The following is an 18,055-nucleotide window of genomic DNA, read 5'->3' on the forward strand; positions in this document are numbered from 1 at the left end:
AGTGAGGCTGAGCGAATATGTTTAGAACTCTTTACTGCTAGTACTTCAGAAATCCCTTTAAAGGTATACATGTGTATTAAACGTGGCACAATGGCCTCCATCATCACAATACTGATGTCTATCTTAAAGCAAGGGATTCATCAGTTTGCTGGTTGACACTTGGGAGTGTTGGGACACTCCAGGCACAGTCGTTTACTGACACATCTGTACAATTTGCTTCACAGGACACAAGTGCTTTCCCTACATACTATTTATCTACTAGTGTGTTCTTTTTTTCCGGCAGAGTTTAGCTCCAACCTTGATCAAACTCTGTACCTTTCTAGTAAGCCTGCAATTATTAGCCTGTAATTAATTAACTTTGCCTGCTTTATAGGCTTTGAGAATCTTTCCTTCACTGGCACTGATAAAGTTGAAAGCTTTCATTATCTAGCGGTCAGGTTAAATCCTACGGTTTACTATCAGTTTAGAAAGACTTTTACCTTTAAAAAGTAAGAGGTCTTAACTCTTTCCCTGCCAGTGGTTTTTTTCTCTCTCTTTTTCAAGTTGCCAGCCACTGCCATCATTTTTTATCATTTTCACAAAATTGTAAGAGGTCTTAACTCTTTCCCTGCCAGTGGTTTTTTTCTCTCTTTTTTCAAGTTGCCAGCCACTGCCATCATTTTTTATCATTTTCACAAAATTGTAAGAGGTCTTAACTCTTTCCCTGCCAGTGGTTTTTTTCTCTTTTTTCAAGTTGCCAGCCACTGCCATCATTTTTTATCATTTTCACAAAATTGTCATGGCCACCCAGAATATTTTGTTTTATGAATATCTGAACATACAAGAAAGAGATCTGCTCTTTTTTTCTTCTTCTTTTTACTTTTTCTTTTTTTAAGCATAATGCATTGTTTATCAACACTTGAATGTGAGTTGGTTTCAATAAAAAGCAAAAGGCTGAGAAAATCGCGTTTTTGTCTGGATCAGATTCAGAACAATGATCAAAACATAGATGGAGTAGATCGAGTCCATAAACACCCCAAAGCTTGATCCTATAGCTCGTCCTGGGTCGACATTTCAGTAACATTAGGAAGTTTTGATTTATATGTAGTTTAATATTGATGATCACGTTAATTTACATAATATGCATCTGCTTACATATGCTGTTTCTGCTTCTTCATCACGTCTTTTGATCAGGATATTCAGCTCTTTCAGAAGATAGCGCCCCCTACCGGTGAAAACATGGAAAGACTGAAATTTCCGTCAATGGCGAGGAAAGAGTTAATTATATTGGAGTCAGAAATAGCTAAATTAATATGCACGTCATCCTTCAACTGCTCTTTGTTCCTATAATTGGTTAAAAAAAAACAGAGCTTCCAACCTTAGAAGGCAGACAATCAGATGCGAGGAAAGTTGGAAATGTAACTAAACAGACAGACTAGGGAGGAGTAATTTGATTGTTCTCAGTTTGATTCTTGTTCTTATTTTAGTAATGTTTTGTTTATGACCATAAATGTTTCGGGTTTCTTCACTTCACATATTCAAGGTTGTACCATAGACTGTAAAAAAAAGGGTTGTACAATGACATCGAAATTTAGATTTGGTTTTGGGGGCAGGGAGGAGGGGAATCACTCCTTTTGGTTATGAAGTTTGCGATTGGAAATTTCCTACAAAAAAAATCTTTCCATGGTGGGCTACTTTATTTGTGTAACTGAATTTTTTTTTTTTTTTTTCGGTCAAGGACAAGGTTCAAAATGCCTTAGTGTTTGTGTTACGTAGTTGCGTATGTCATTGGCCAAGTGACTGTCACGCAAAGCTCTTCTGTTGTGCATATCAGAACTAATTTGCATTGAAAGTGTAGGCTACAGTGCAACTTAAAGTTTGACTGAAAACGAAAACGAACGGTTTTTGCGTATTAGCGCAAATTGTGGCAGAGATGGCGTCGAAACGTCCCTTAATTGAAGAGGATTTTACGTGCCCTGTTTGTCGTGACATTTTCAAAGATCCCGTGTTGCTTCAGTGCGGCCACAGTCTGTGCAGAAACTGTACCCAACAGTACTGGACGACTAAAGGGTCAAGAGAATGTCCGGTGTGCAGAAAAAGAACCACAAAGAACCCCCCCGTTAACGAAAAACTTATGCCAAGCTTTCCTGGTTTACCGGGGCCTAGTTTCAGAGGAGCTGTGCGAGATTCACCGGGAGAGACTGAGTCTGTTCTGTCTGCATGATGAACAGCTCGTGTGCTTGGTTTGCAGAGAGTCACTCGAACACAAAACACACACGTTCCGTCCTGTTAGTGAGCTCGCTGAGGAACGAAAGGTAGGCTACATGATGTTTAGTGACCTTAATCCATTTTTGCCATATTTAGTATTCTGATGAACAAACTCTTAATTTTAGAGACTTTTTCGGAGAGAACTTAGTCTCTTGACTAGAAAACTGAGATACAACATGCCAAATTTGAATATGATCACCAGGCTGAGCACATATGTGTAAGTCTGATTTGTTATGAGTCTAATTTATTATGATTGTTACTGAGAATTCTATGACATATAACATGTTTTTGTATGTGTGTTTGGCGTTCAGCACCAGGTCCGGCACACAAAGGATGTCATCAGGGAGGACTTTAAGCATCTTCACCAGCTTCTGTATGATGAAGAAGAAGGCATGCTTGCTGCACTGAACGAGGAACAAACACAGAAAAAACAGCTCATGAAAGACAAAATTGAAAAGATAAATGCTGAAACATTATCTCTGTCCGGACTGATAACAGAATTGAGAGGTAATTTGGACAGTGGGGAGATCCAGTTCCTTCAGGTTAGTTCTTAATTATTTCTTCTATGCTTGTTTTTTATTGTTTACTCTGCTCTCCCACTGCATGATTTTAAAAGGAGGACAATAACCTGAGAGAGAAATAGTAAAAACGATTTAGTGTATGCTGTTCATTTGCTTCATTAACTTTTCATATTTCCTACATTTTCAATAGAAATTCAAGGACATGATGAAGAGGTGAGCAGGCCTTCTTCTCCTTTACTCCCCCCTCCCTCAGTATTGAAGTTAAACAGTAGTGCTGAGTCTGACCTCTGAATGTGCTTCCAGAGCCCAGGACATGAACCAGGATCCAGACCCAGTTCAAGGAGTGCTGATTGATACCGCACAATACCTGGGCAATTTGAAGTTCACAGTGTGGTCAAAAATAAGACTTAGTGAAATAAGTTACTGTGAGTTGATTTATAAAACATTTACACTTTTTTTTGTCATGAACAATATAAAGCTTTACTCCGGTGAAACTGACAACAAGCAATTATTTGCTACATCTTGGGGTTAATGGCAAATAAGAACGTCTGATATAAAAATGGAGTTTAAAACACGTTAGAAATGTACTCTTTGTATTATGTTGGTTTCATATTTCTCTTTTATATCATTTTTTGAAAAATGTCATTTGTCATGTGATGTAACCATGAAAAATAATATATTTTCCTTAAACCTTAAATGTTATTTTTAAGTTTTTAATACATTTTTCAAAAATGTTTTTTAACAAAAATTAGTAGGTCATAAATATCATTACATTTTGGGGAGTCATGCATGACATTTTATAACATGACCTAATCTTGTGTTGTGTAAAAAGTCAAATTATCTGATAAAAAAAAAAAAAAGATTGACATTGACACAGTAATGAGGGTCAGTTGTATCATTTCCTGTTTGTTTGTTTGTTTTTTTCTTTTGGACCAAATGACATGACTATGATTTGGCAGACAAGTTTTTTTGAATATTAATAAGCAGTTGTGTTCATTTTTTCTTAAGTATCATTGATTAATTACATTAATAAAGCAACATCTTTGCAATATTCTCTTTTTTAGCTCCTGTGGTGCTTGATCCCAACACTGCTAACTCTCAACTTATACTGTCTGAAGATCTGACAAGCTTGAGGGACGAAGATGAGTTTGAAGAGGAAGACGCGGCTGGTATGCAGAGGAAGCAGCTTCCCACTAACCCGGAGAGATTTGATAGGTTTCCCTGTGTTCTGGGCTCTGTGGGCTATTCCTCAGGGACACACATTTGGGATGTGGATGTGGGAGACAGCACCTTCTGGATGCTGGGAGTCACTACAGAGTCTGTCCGGAGAAAAGGAGCCACCAGTCTGCCCAGCGAGGTCTGGTGCGTCGGCTTTGACGGCAACACGCTCAGTCTGAAGGCTCCTCAGGAGTCATGCATCCCTTTGCTTGGGTGTGAGAAACCGAAGCGAGTGAGAGTGAAGCTTGATTTGGATGAAGAACAGCTTTCATTCACAGATCCTCTCAGCAATACTCTCTATTACACATTCACGACCGATTTCATGGAGAAGGTCTTTCCATTCTTCTGCAATCTGTGCAGCATCTCTCCTCTGAGGATTGTGCCTGTGGTCAAGACCTGTAATTAAAGAGATAAAAAGTTTGTTTGGAAGTTTGTTTTAGTATGGTTATCTTTTGGGATGCTGTCTTGACAGTTTACAGTCATTCTTGTTTACTTTGAATACTTTATGGCAGACAATAGGCAAACTGACTAGTGATTTATCTTAGCAAATGTTGACGCTCAGTGTTCTTGAGTGTTCTTTCTTCAAGTAAACTTGCATAACATTAATTTAAATTTAGTTAAACTGTTCTATACTGATCTATAATGCTCAATCTTTTTGTAACTTAAGGTATGGTAAGAGTTTGAGAAGTTAATTTGGTTTCCTTTGAAAAAAAGTGTCAATTGCTACATACAAATAAAGTATAGAGTTCACCATGAGCTTTATTAATGCATCTTGTCTCTTGTTTGCATGTTAGTGAGAGAAAGCAAATGGCTCACGGAAAGACAACTGTTCTTACAGTTTGATGAAATATCTTACTAAGATTAAAGATGTTACAAGTAACAATTGCAATGCACATTAGTCTCTAATCTAATAAATAGTGCAAGTGTAAAATTGTTACTAACTTACTAGTAACTATTAGAATAGTTACAGAATAAGTGCCGATATCTAATGAATAGTTAAAATGGTAAACAGGAACAGATAACACAATCCAGATATCATAGTTAAACTGGAACAGTTACCAGCAACAGCTTGAATAGATACTAGTCATATGTCAATAGTTGATATCTGAACCACAGATCCCCATAGAAATCAAAGTAAAAATGGAATAGTGTTGTAATTGTTCGGATACTGAATAGTAGCAAAGGATTCAGTACTACTATTATGTATTATGGTCTATCCATCCATTCTCCAAAATGTTTCCTTTATATAGTATCATAGTAAAAATAAATTGACTGTAATACAGAATTATATAATGTAATTCAATGTATATTTTTGACTGATTCTGTTTTTTTGTTTTAATTATTTAACTAAATTGTCACAATGCATATATTTATAGAATATTTGATATAGTATTATTAAAATCATTTAAAAAATAATATCAGATGTATTATATAAATATTATATTCAGAGGTATAATTAAATTATCATATCAGGCATAGTTTACATACTCAGCAAAAAATCATGACAGTTGGAATATCTTAACTCAATATTATATAAAAAATATTTTTAAATATATTTAGCACAAAAAAAATGTCCCCCCACAGTAAATTTGTTATGTGTTATTTGTGTGAACATAAAAAGATTCAACAACTGAGACATAAACTGAACAATTTTCAGACATTTGATGAATAGAAATGGAATATTGAGTCCCTGAACAAAGCGGGGGTTAATATCAAAAGTATCAGTCAGTATGTGGTGTCCACCAGCTGCTTTAAGTGCTTCAGTGCATCTCATCCTCATGGACTGAGACAGATTTGACAGTTCTTGCTGTGAGATGTTACTCCACTCTTCCACCAAGAATGTTGTGTTGGACAATGGGCCCTTGAGTTTGAGAACCGCTGTTGTGAGGTGATTGACCGTATAAGACAGCAGATGGTGGTCTAATCCTTCTTTCTGTAGGACAAGACCAGCAGCACCACCTGGTCGACTCGTGGCATGGAAAGGGTTAAACTGGTGGAGTTGAGTCCAGGGCAGGCTTTCTGTCTTCTCGAGTTGAGATGGGGGGAAACAGCGGCAACACGGAGATGCTGAGCGGAGGGTTGTTCTAATCGCCCGTCGGTGTTCAATGACATGATCAGATTTGCTAAAACACCAAATTATGGCTGGGAACCTCCGCTGCTACGAGTCTCTAGATATTCCTGTCGCATAGAAAAGCCGCATTGTTGAGCAAAAGCCTTGTAACCGTGAGCAGCAATAATGCGAGGGGCGGACAGCAGCAGCAGGTCTGCCGTGATTGTGCTCTTCCTGCTGGGATGCGATTTATGGACGGCGGCCGCTAAAACACTGCAGGAGAACAGCGATGCCAAAGGTAAGAGACACGCCGTTAACACCTCCGAATACATCACTTCTGTTTCTGTTTAGAGAGATCTTGAGGGAAATTTGGGAGCTTTGCTTTGACTTTCTGAATGGCATTCCCAGTGCTAACTGTTAGCAACCTTAGCATATTATAACGCAGAGTGTGTAACGGCCATAAAGCGTCTTATGAATTAAATATTTTTATTGTTTTAACGACGCAAACTTTGTTAAATGTTCGTAGTTCGATTGCTCTGGTGTTTTGTAAATCTCAAGCCATCTGTTTGAAATCTGATCTCATTTTTGTGATGCCTGTGTCGTTGCAACAAGCATCACTGCAGCTTCCAAAGCACATGAACCGAGGAACGTTGCGTGCTCCTATCATATGTGTCATTTTTCTTTAGGTCTTACATTTTTCATTCAATATTCTCATATTTATCTACTACAACTAATAGTAGATTAGAAATCTACAACTTATCCATCGACTGTATAAATTTGGTATATCCCACTATTGTAAACAGTAAACATGGGCGTTTTACATTTTTGTGCATGATTTTATTGAATAAAAATTTGATTTATATATATGTAATATAATAACATAGCAGACACGTATCAAACGTGTAATGTTTAGTAACTTAGGACAATAAGTAGGCCACATTTGACACATTTTGTGCAGTATTGTCCATTGGTAAGCAGCTACAACTCTTTCCGTCAGTCATGATATTTATTTTATTATTTTTAAATGTCGATCAAAAGCTTGTGTTGAAGTTACATATCTGTATGGTAAAGTAAACAGCAGAACCTGCGGCTTCAGATGAGAAGATCTGTAATTTAACATTCATTATTTGCCACAAATAGCCAGATATTAAATTATTTTTTGTCCTGTAAATTCTTTGTATTTTTGCACAGGGACCTACGACTCTCTATGGTGTCACTGAGTTCAGTTCTAAAAGCTCACTGAAACTTAAATGGACCTGGTTTATTTATGCCGTGATGGTTTTATTATGAGATTATTTCTGGGTTCTGACTATTTCAGACTGTTATACTCTAATTGATCTCGCTAATGTATGAAGTAATGCAATGTTAAGTGTCTGTGCATTAAGATATCAGTGTGCCGGCAAGGAAGGAAATTGAAAAAGCTGTTTTCATATCACGAGTTCATATTTGACATTTACATAATCCAGATATCATTGCAGTGGTACAGTGTTGAATACTTTTATGTGAGGCACGGATGTCAGATTGCCAAACCCTGTTTAAATAATGTGGTTGGCAAAGCTCACCTTTTGACAGCTGATTGATTTAGCAGCTTATAGACTGGCAGTTTGGTTAAATCCTTCATCTCTGAGGTATAATATGAGGAATCCCCTTAACCCCCCCTTCCCTCCTGATGGAGACTCGTCCTCCGTCTCCTGCTGATGAGCAGCGGCAGCACAGATGGGTCTTTGCTGCTCTCTCTTCTTTAGAACAGTAGACTGGCACAGTGTCAGCTTTGACTATGCAAAATAGGGCTTTCCTGCCTTTTGTCCAGTCTGTGCCACCTCCTCATCACCAGGATCTGAAAGGGAATGCTGTGTGTGAGGCCTTGACGCAGTTTAGTCAGGCTTGGAATGAGTTTTGTAATGCAGCTTTGAACCTTATTGCCTGAATTTTTTCAGTCCTTAGTTGAAATGTAGCTTATGCAAAGCTTTGGATTTTTAGTTACTATAACTGTTATAATTTTATGCTTCACACTGTGTTTAAATGAGTTATAAGTTTGTCAAATGATTGTAGTTAATACTAATTTTGCTATGTAACCTAATATTGTAAATCTCTGATAACAGACTTGGAAGTGTGATGTGCACCTGGTTTTTCTAATAGAAACAAATTTAATAGGTTCTTCATTTGCTTTTCACATGCAAATCTTTCCTTTTATTATATTTTATTCTGTGTTCTATAAGTGTTTCTATGCTATCATTTAACAGGTTATTTCTTGAATGACGAACCGCTATCTTTATGAACAAGTATAGAGGCGTTTGGGAGTACCATTATGTATTTTTGTTGTTGTTTTTTTGACAGTAATTTTTACTGAATTTCAATTAAAGGACACGACCGGACTGTGATTTAAAGCTGCAGTTCGTAGTTTTTCCAGTCTGTCACCATCTCTGTTCGAAATCTGCAACTGCAGTTATTCACGGAATTATCAACTTTACTTGGGTTGTGCCTCGGCACGGCACTGCGCGGATGAATGAATGTTTTGAGAAGAATGTGTGGCTGTCAGTCCCCGCGCCGGTGTGGATACTGTCATTCAGAATCACAGATTATACTAGTGTTGTCACGATACTAGAATTTCTAACTTCGATACGATACCTTGAAAAATATCGATATTCGATACCATTTTCGATACCACGGAGATAAAACTGCCACAATATTAAGGGGGTATTTTTTTTTTATTTAAAGCTAAATATAACTAGTCTAGAACATGACAATGAGGTATATTTTACATGAACAAAAATGTCCTGAGTTCTATTTGTTTATATTTTTTAATTGGACCAGAGCTAACATGATGTATTTTTATTACCTACTGTTATCAAAGATTAAAATATACTGTAACAAAAAAGCACTTAACAGTATCAAATTGGAGGATAGAGAGTCAGTAATGTATAATAATAAGATTAAACATTCAATTTTCAGTTAAAGGCATGTCATTATTGAATTCAGAGATGCCATTGTCTAGCTGTTTAGTTTAGTTAATATCTGTGTAATCAAATTGATGATAATCGCTAATGAAGGAAAATTGCAGAATTAAATAATAATTTCTGAATAAAGTTAAATAGGCACCAGTTAATTTACATTTGACCACAGTTACAATATTTACTTGTCTAAGATTCCTCAGTCAGATTATGTTAACTTTAAGAATTAAAACGAGACAACACAGACTCTTATCAACAACAATACTAGGCCATCTTGGTTAATGTTTCAGAAAAGTTCAAATGAGAAGAGTTACAGTGTTTCCTTGAGGATTTGTTTTAGCAGTGGGGGCAGGTCTGTCCAAACAACAAACACCCCTAATGCTGAGCATATGCTGCTAAATAGTTGCCTACCCCTGGAGCCTGTTCCTTAAGTCTGTTTTCACCTATACAATAATTTTAAAAAATGAGTGATGTGAGGGATTGTTGATAGTCAAACAATCTGTTGGGTGCCCGCAGCCCGCTCGCGTGTCCGCGCTATTCTCCGACATGCCCGCTCGCGGTGTGTAGCTCGTGTCCGCGCTATTCTCCGACTCCGACATGCCCGCTCGCGGTGTGTTTTTTACGCGTGTCCGCGCTATTCTCCGACATGCCCGCTCGCGGTGTTCTTTATCAATCAACCAAAGCCGGTCGCGGGGGCGCCGCCCTCGCCATCTTTCCATTCACTTCACTTTTGCTATTTAACCAGAGCGAATGAGACGAGTGCGTCACGTGTGGTGTTTGTCAACCCGCCTTTTGAGAGAAGTGAAAGTGACTGCTCGGCTAGTATCGATACTTGGGGAAATTAATATTGGTACCGTTCAGATATTTCAGTATCGATATTTATCGAAATATCGATATTTTTGACAACACTAGATTATACTTTTTGGAAGTATGACCAACATAAGAATTTTCACCGGAAAATGTCGTCTGAACAAGTAAGAAACATCCACTTTTGTTCTGACCAACTAAGGGGAAAAAAGTATTGCAGTAAATCGCGCTGATTAACGATCGCTTTTCATATCACGTCAAACCGCGCAAATTATACTTTGTTCTCAAATTGTTCATGTTAACAACATCAGCATTGCGTGACAACATTTAATGCCCTTCCGATATTTGTCCATGTTTTCGCATGCAGTCTCTTTTTTTTTTTTTTGCCACTCCGAAGTCCAAAGTCTTTTGCATTTTACACTGGTGATTGTCGTTTGAACCTTTCTGGATCCGCCATCAAATTGATAAGTTTAATTATATCAAGTGCTGTGAGAAAAGGCTATAAATCTCCACCTCCAACATCCTCACACTCAATATAGCCTATACTAGCCGAGACTCCTTCTTTATGTGTACAGATGTGACGTAATGACGCAAAGACTTGCTCGAATCTCCCGTGGAAATCCACCAGTGCCACTGGAATTAAAAACATTATTACAAGCTTACCGCTTTGATTCGAGCTAAGGCAAGCAGAGAGTTTTGAACACTGGCAGGTTATGCACTTGCTCAAATTTATTTGGGATAATTTTTAACCCCAAAAAATTACGGACTGCAGCTTTAAAAGTGCAATTTTTTAAAGGAGAAAAAAATAGTAGTAGTGCACACTATTGTTCAAAAGTTAGGGGTCAGACTTCATTCAGTAAGACTTCCATTCAGCAAGGATGCAATAAATTGGATCAAAAGTGACAGTAAAGACATTTCAAGTGTTACAAAACATTTCCGTTTTAAATAGCTAGTGTTCTTTTTTAACCTTTTATATTCATTCAATCAATTAGAATTTTGAAAAAAATGTATCAATTTCTACAAAAAAATAAGCATGATGACTGTTCAACACTGATAATAATAGTAAATGTTTCATCAGCATATTAGAATGATCTCTGAAGGATCATGTGACACTGAAACCTGGCGTAATGGCTGCTGAGAAATTCAGATTTGCCATCACAGATAATGATAGAATGCACGCTGATAACAATATAGCCTATATGCTGCTTGCACAATCAAGAAATGCATGCTGCAAACATGTTTTTTTTGGTTTATTTGTGTATGTTTTAAAATGGCCCCTGTACTGCCATTATTGCTCATGCCAACAGTCAGATATTTACTGTAAGCAGTTGCTTGTTATCACACACACTCAAAAACAGAGACTAAATGGACTCCTTAATAGTTTCCTACTATAATGTGTTAGGGCTCAGAACAATGGGGCTTAGGAAACCAGCTATGTTTTAGAGCTTGAGAGACTCATAAAGGCTGATAAAGAGAATAAGGCTGGTGTTTTCCACTCATTAATTGTCAGTAATGGGGATTTCTGTGGTATATTCTCTGGATTTTGGACATTGCTGTTGTGCAGAAAAGGAAAGGTCTGTTTGTTTGCCCCCTAGCATTTCAAAGCATTTTAAGCACACTGGAGACCCCTGTTGTGCTTAATTTTTTATGGGGTCATGTTTTCAGCGAACACTCAGACATTTTCTCATCTCTGATTACCCAAACCAGACTATCTCCCTTGGGCAAGCCTGTCAGGCAGGCTTCTCTCTCTCTCTCTCTCTCTCTCTCTCTCTCTCTCTCTCTCTCTCTCTCTCTCTCTCTCTCTCTCTCTCTCTCTCTCTCTCTCTCTCTCTCTCTCTCTCTCTCTCTCTCTCTCTCTCTCTCTCTCTCTCTCTCTCTCTCTCTCTCTCTCTCTCTCTCTCTCTCTCTCTCTCTCTCTCTCTCTCTCTCTCTCTCTCTCTCTCTCTCTCTCTCTCTCTCTCTCTCTTCACTCACAATCGTTATCTTGCAAACAGAGACAGTGGACTCTTATATCACTCTAAGGCCCTGTCTACTAGAGATTGACCAATAGTGGATTTTACAATAGCTTGGTTGGACCGCACTAGGGTGTGTTTCCCAAAAGCATCGTTAGCCAACTATGGTCGCAAGTTCTATTGAACTCTATTGGTAACAACTGAACTTGCGACCCTTTGGGAAACGCACCCGGGCCGATAACCGATTAATCAACTGATCTTTTTTAAATTGGGTGCTGAATGAATTTTAAGGATGCACCGATATGAACATTTTGGTCTATACCGATAATTCTTTATATTTGAAAGCCGATAACCGATATATTGGCTGATTAATCTAAATCCAAATTTTATGTATTTTTTTAGAGCCTGATTACAAAAACAAAAGTCTTACCATTTAAAATCCATGTCCATGCCACACAATTATAATGATGCTCTCATTATAATTTTATGTAGCCTATATGACTGACTTCTGCTGCAAATGTTGCACTTAATTGTATTTTCCTTTTCGAGGTGAGTCCCAATCATATTTCAAGAAATTCAAAACCGTCATGGTGAACAGGCTGCATCTGAACTGTCTCAGCTGAAGGAAATAATCCATTATTTATCAGCTTTAATATATATCGGCCAAATTTTCTTATCCGGCCGATAATGAGAAAAAAAACATGTATTGTACATGCCCAAACTAATCTCTATATGAAGCATACAGACTATATTAATGCAACAGAAAGTTGTAGGGATGTTTTATTGTCACAAAAAGAATGTGAAACACGTATGTAGGTTATATCATTTTAAATATATTTTAAAGATAATTTAAGTTAATTTTACACACTTTAGGCATTATCGTATCGAATATCGCATTATTTAATGAGTTATCACATATCGCATTTTTCTTTAATATCGTGCGGCCCTAGTTTTGATTTTCATCGGATCACAAGTGGACGACACTAAATAAAGGTATAAACTGCGTCTAAAACATTGAGCTTTTCCACTTTCGACCACTTCCAGAGTTGAAAACGCATTCAACCAGATTACGCATTCAACCGGATAGTGTAAACTCTCCTAGACGAATGCTTTCGAACAGCCACAAAAGTCCGGCCACTCTCCAAACGATCTAATGCGTAAACATCATGGGAAGCGCACTAGACAGACTGGATTTAAACATTGTCGGCTCGGCTCAAGACCCAAGTTTGGTTTGAAGATGAAAAACGTACCAAGCACAGTGTTTCTCTCACCATTCCTGATTTCTAACACGCACTCACTGGGTTTGATGTGGTCTCATAAGCTATCAGAGCAGAAACGGAAGCTGCTGCTCTCCGTATGTTTTTCTGTCATCACCGGTCGCATTTATATGGAAATTCTGTGAGCTTATTTTGTCCATTGGATTGAAAGGTCTGAAAAGGCTCATACATTTACCCACACATAGACCCCTCCACAAGAGGAAATCAGAAAAGGAGTGACAGAAAGTGGACAAAAGAAATGGATTAAAACACCAGGTGTAAACAAGTATGTCTTGTCTCTTGTGATCCGAATGATCAAAACGTGTCTTAATACCAGGTGTAAACAGGGCCTAAATGTGCGTAGTTATTCTGGATCTTAAATAAGCTTGAAGTGTTTTACATCTTAAATCTGTCATGAATATAGATTAACAGTAATGAAAGAGCAGCTTTTGTGTTAATAGCTCTAGGCCCACAAATGTATAGGGTTGTGTTCGATTGCAAACAATTGATAAGTCATTAAAGACCCCTTGAAATCACCTGAAAATCACAATTTCTTGTCCTGTGTTGACATTCTTTCTTTTGAAACAGGAAGTTTGTTTTTATAAGAGTTTTATATAATAGCATTGTTTTAGTTGTGAAGGTGTTTTGAGAGGAAAGGTAGAAAAGTAACTACCCCCTCTAAAAATGATCTGAGGAAATACTTTTGGATCTGATTAGAATTTTATGGGTAGAATCGTCTGTTTTCATGCCTGCTGTGAAACATGATAATCCTCCAACACAACAACAGTCTTTTAACTTTAAGCAGAGCCTGGACGTACTGAATGAGCGTGGAGCTCTCTCTCATTCACACACACAGTCTCTCACAGTGTGTCCTTTTATAGAGGGAGGGGGAGAGAGACAGCCTGTCTGCTGCACATCTGGATAAGTCATTTTCCCACCAAACGGAAAGACAAGCTTGTTTTATGTTTTAGAATATGAAAAAAATGTCTTGGATAATTTTACTTTTAGAAATAAAATAATAATTTAGTAACATTTAAGAACTGTCTGTTACATTAATATTCAAATAACTTTTTTTGTACTTTAGAGGGATGATCCTCTAATGGGAAACAAAATTTCCAACGGTGAAGCCGTTTTAATAACGCCGTTCTAGATAATCAAGCTGTCTTTGTTGTGACAGAGTAAATTATTACTGTTACCTTGTTTATGTAAAAAGAGGCCGAAGGTTTGTTTTATTGCATCAGATGTCTGATCTAATAATAATGAGTCCATGATTTTGCTGTTGGTCTTATAGAACTAAAATGTTTGGAGAATGAAACTTAACGCAGCGCTGTTTCACTTGGTCTACACTATCACACTAAACTGCATTTGAGTGTGTTGACAGTTGTAATGTTATTCTATGTGTTAGTTTGTCTGTATGAGACTAGCAGTAAGCTAGAATAGATCAACATTAGAATAACATACTGATCATACAACAGCAGCGTGAGCGTGCCGTTAGACGTAACGCAGTACGAGCGGAAAACCAGAGATAACGCGGATATTACGTCATTGACAGGTCACAATGACCAGGGACGAGCCATTATTTCAAATTGGAAATCTCTACACAACTGCAGGAAATATATCACACTGTACAAGTGATTTTTGGATATTAAAGGCGTTCATAATCTTCTTTTTGTCTTCCATGCAAATCTGTGACAACTTGCACACTCTAACCCTGTATAACCTTGACAGTTGATGCTGTTATTTATTTATTTTTTCTTTCAGATTAATCAATAATTTGGTTTCCTGAGGTGTTCTTAAGGTTTAGAATCCAGCGTATTGACTGATTATTACCCTATTCATTACTGCACACATGACTCTTGGGGTTAATGATACCTAGCTTCTATGGCAGATAGAAGTGGGTTGGGTATTAAATGTCTTTGTGATGTCATGGTTCATGGTTCTGACATTTTTGTTTGAGTAAATCAGAGTCCTGGCTAATTTGTTTTTTAAACCGTAAAATGACAGTCTCAAAACAAAATGCATACACAGGCAGGCATGCATTTAGAAATGGAATCAAATATATAACCTAAACTTCCTTAGAATATTAGAGTAAATGTTATATGTCTGCATTCCCTCTCTTTCCGTTTGCCTCTTTCTATCCTCCACTGCAATGCAGCATCCTTAAAGGTTTCAATGCGCACACCCCCTTCAAAATAATAGATCTCATTTATGATCCGATTGTGACCTGCCGACCAGCCGCTGTCAGTGTGAGCGGTACCAAAGAGCTGACTGCGTGTGATCTGCCTTGTAGAGAAGCGGTGATGTCATAGATTCAGAGAGGGAGTCAGCAGTTCACAGCATGTGTGTATCATTCTGAGTGGAGGAGGGAGAGGGGAATTCCCAGAGAGAGCAGAAAGAAGCCGAGCTGCAGAGCGTCCTGCAATCAAACAGTGAATAACCCCTTGCAAAACACTGACAAATAAGATTGATCCTGTTAGGTCAAAAGTTAAATAGAGGTTTCCTGAGACCAAAAAAAAAAAAAAAAAAATTAATTCGCTCTAATTATCTTATGCAGATAATTCTCACGTGGCGTCTAAATCACGCTCTTTGAATCAAGCTTCATGATGATGAGGCCTTCTTACAGTGTGCCATTTATTCATGCAATTATGCTTTGGTTTGCTTGTTTAAGTTAAAACAGCTGGACTTGATTTGGTCGAATCAAATTCTCCAGAATATATTAACTCTTGCACTACTTCTGATTTTAACTAATTAAAAATTAAATTACTAGTTGTAATTTAAAACAAAGTAAATGTTATCATTTTAGTTCCTTTTATTATGTTATTATATTTAGTCAATTCAGTAAATTTTATAATTATATAATGTAATAATAATATACTGTATCTAATAATATAATATCTGAGGCTTTCCATTTGAGAAAAAAATATTTATATATTTAGTGCAAAGGCTAATCTGATTCTGTAGTATAAGCTTTATTTCTCCCCAAGTCTAACACCAAATGCTTGGGGAGGAGCTTTCTTCATTCGGCTGTAACAACTTGGAACTGCCTCCCCTGTACTGTAGTAGGTGAAATCACCTCAAAGAATGTTCAGGCCTTCAAGAAGAGACTAAACAAACATCTTCTTAGCAAAAAAACTGCAATTTCTTGATGCTTAATGTCACTTATCCCATATTCCTAGTTCTGAGTAGCCACAGATCACGATAGGCTCTCGGGTCAACTGTTAAAGCCTGGATCTGCTAAGCATTAATAAAAAATTAAAAAAATATATATTTAAAAAAAAAAAACATAAGACTATATGTCATGCGTGTGTGCTTATTTGGGGAAAGGGCATTACAATAGGAGCATGTGAGGTGAAAGGCTTAGGAACAGGAGAAGATATGGGCATTAGAGAGTGTGTTATGGAGCTTACGGTGTTTGAAGAGATGGAGAGAAAGTAAAGCGTGCAGGATGACTGAAGACGTCGGACGGCCTTAATGTGTATCTCAGCAATTCCCAAGAGAGCTTGAGAGCAAAGTAAAGTTCTTACTATTCATCACAGTGCTATTTTTCAAGTCAAATATTGACCTAGTGTTGGATGACTGCGTTCCCTTCAGAGTGCCGGGTAACATTTCAAAAGCTGCTTACAGTAAACACAGCAAAGAGTGCTGCGTTGACACTGACTGCACCTGTGCTTTGAAAAAAGACCACAGACCGCTGCTTATTGTTCGTGATATTTTGTGTTATAATATTTAATGAAATAATTTAGGTATTTTCCCCCATACGCCTAAAGTACTTTTTAAAAACATGGTAATAAACTCGCATCAAAATGGAAACTCTGCCGCCATATTGATATCACATGACCAGCTGAATACTGCACATTTATCGTGTTAAGTATTGGTCCCTTTTGTTTGCAGGATAAATTAAGTAGTGACCATGTGAAAATATTTGTAAAACATAATGAAAAATACACATTTAAGTACCTGTTTGGGAAATCTATTCTGTCAGTCAATAACTAAACATGCAGTGGCTCGTCCTGAGGAAACTAGTTTCAGAAAGGCTTACAAGGCACTATAACGTCATGGCTATGGAGATTTTAATCACTATTCTGCTTATTTCTTAGTAGAAATTGAGTCCTAGATTGAATAAATGAAAACAAAGAACATTTGTGAACACATTTACTCCTTTCAGCTGCTTTTCAGAGGATTTTTTTTTTTATTGTTTCCACAAATGTGTATCAGAGTTATATGCAAATAAAGCAGTCTGTGGTGACTGTTTGACTCACCCAAGGCTGTTGTATTATTGCATCAATTATGTAAAGTGTTCTTTATGACTGACGTCCTGATTGGTCCATTGTTGTTGACCTTCCAAATCGCTCCGTGCTGCCTGGATTATACTGTAACCTCCTCACCCCTCTCTCCACTGAGTGAAATCAATACATCCCTCCCCCCAGTCCATATATGTTTCCCTGTTTTAATTCAAATATTTTACCTCAAATTTTTGTTAATGACCGCTATTTGACTGCTGTTCCTTCCTGACAACCAGTCCCCTACACTGCTAGTTTAATGTCCATGCTCTTTTCCATCTCACATAAGACACTTGCCTCAAATCAGTATTTCACATCTGTTCTGTTTGTTTACTTGTTTGGAAAGTAGCCGTGTAATAAGCAGGACAACATACAATCAGCCTATCATTATCACAAAATAAATTCCTTCAGGATGATTTAAGGCCTGATCGCCTTGTTAGGTGTTGTCATAATGACCGTCTGACTCTACATGAGCGTGTATTAATCTGAGCTCTGTAGGTTCTCAGGGTTTGCTTACAGTATGTGCTCTTAAGGTGGGGTAAGTGACTACACACAGCTGTCAGCCTTTCACTGATAAAGCACTGGGGAGGGAAGTGATGTGACGTGATGGTAACAGCATTTAAACTTGTGTGTGCGTCAGTGTTTTGGTCTGTTTTCCTTTTGGCTTTATGCTGGATTTCAAACGTTCAAGCTGTGTAGGAAATAATAGGTAGGCTGTTTTTACTCTTAATCCTTTAGATAAACTAAAGTAGGTGCTATAATCTGTGTGCCGA

The 18,055-nt window shown here is 37.5% G+C and overlaps 2 protein-coding genes across 2 annotated transcripts in view; both read left to right on the forward strand.

The window, feature by feature from the left end:
• The first annotated feature begins 1,912 nt into the window (after positions 1 to 1,912).
• LOC130069307 (E3 ubiquitin-protein ligase TRIM35-like) lies at positions 1,913 to 4,691 on the forward strand. The gene is made up of 7 exons (XM_056233115.1): positions 1,913 to 1,950; positions 1,997 to 2,294; positions 2,373 to 2,462; positions 2,559 to 2,789; positions 2,959 to 2,981; positions 3,072 to 3,193; positions 3,833 to 4,691. The coding sequence occupies exons 1-7, from the start codon at positions 1,913 to 1,915 to the stop codon at positions 4,390 to 4,392; spliced, it is 1,362 nt and encodes a 453-aa protein (XP_056089090.1). The 3' UTR covers positions 4,393 to 4,691.
• A 1,294-nt stretch (positions 4,692 to 5,985) lies between these two features.
• fam171a1 (family with sequence similarity 171 member A1) overlaps positions 5,986 to 18,055 on the forward strand; it is a 29,575-nt gene continuing 17,505 nt past the window's right edge. The window contains exon 1 of the mRNA XM_056233047.1: positions 5,986 to 6,334. Within this exon, the coding sequence (XP_056089022.1) occupies positions 6,223 to 6,334 (112 nt within the window). The 5' untranslated portion in view covers positions 5,986 to 6,222. The remainder of the gene's footprint in view (positions 6,335 to 18,055) is intronic.

This window comes from Rhinichthys klamathensis, unplaced genomic scaffold, assembly GCF_029890125.1.
Source record: "Rhinichthys klamathensis goyatoka isolate OS25496 unplaced genomic scaffold, OSU_Roscu_1.1 h1tg000359l_1, whole genome shotgun sequence".
Taxonomy (NCBI): Eukaryota; Metazoa; Chordata; class Actinopteri; order Cypriniformes; family Leuciscidae; genus Rhinichthys; species Rhinichthys klamathensis.

Bases quoted from the DNA above. Each gene is read 5' to 3' on its own strand.
- LOC130069307 (XM_056233115.1), top strand. From the start codon at position 1,913: ATGGCGTCGAAACGTCCCTTAATTGAAGAGGATTTTAC. The intron at 2,295-2,372 runs GTAGGCTACATG...TCTTAATTTTAG, and splicing joins AGCTCGCTGAGGAACGAAAG to AGACTTTTTCGGAGAGAACT. The intron at 2,790-2,958 runs GTTAGTTCTTAA...CATTTTCAATAG, and splicing joins GGGAGATCCAGTTCCTTCAG to AAATTCAAGGACATGATGAA.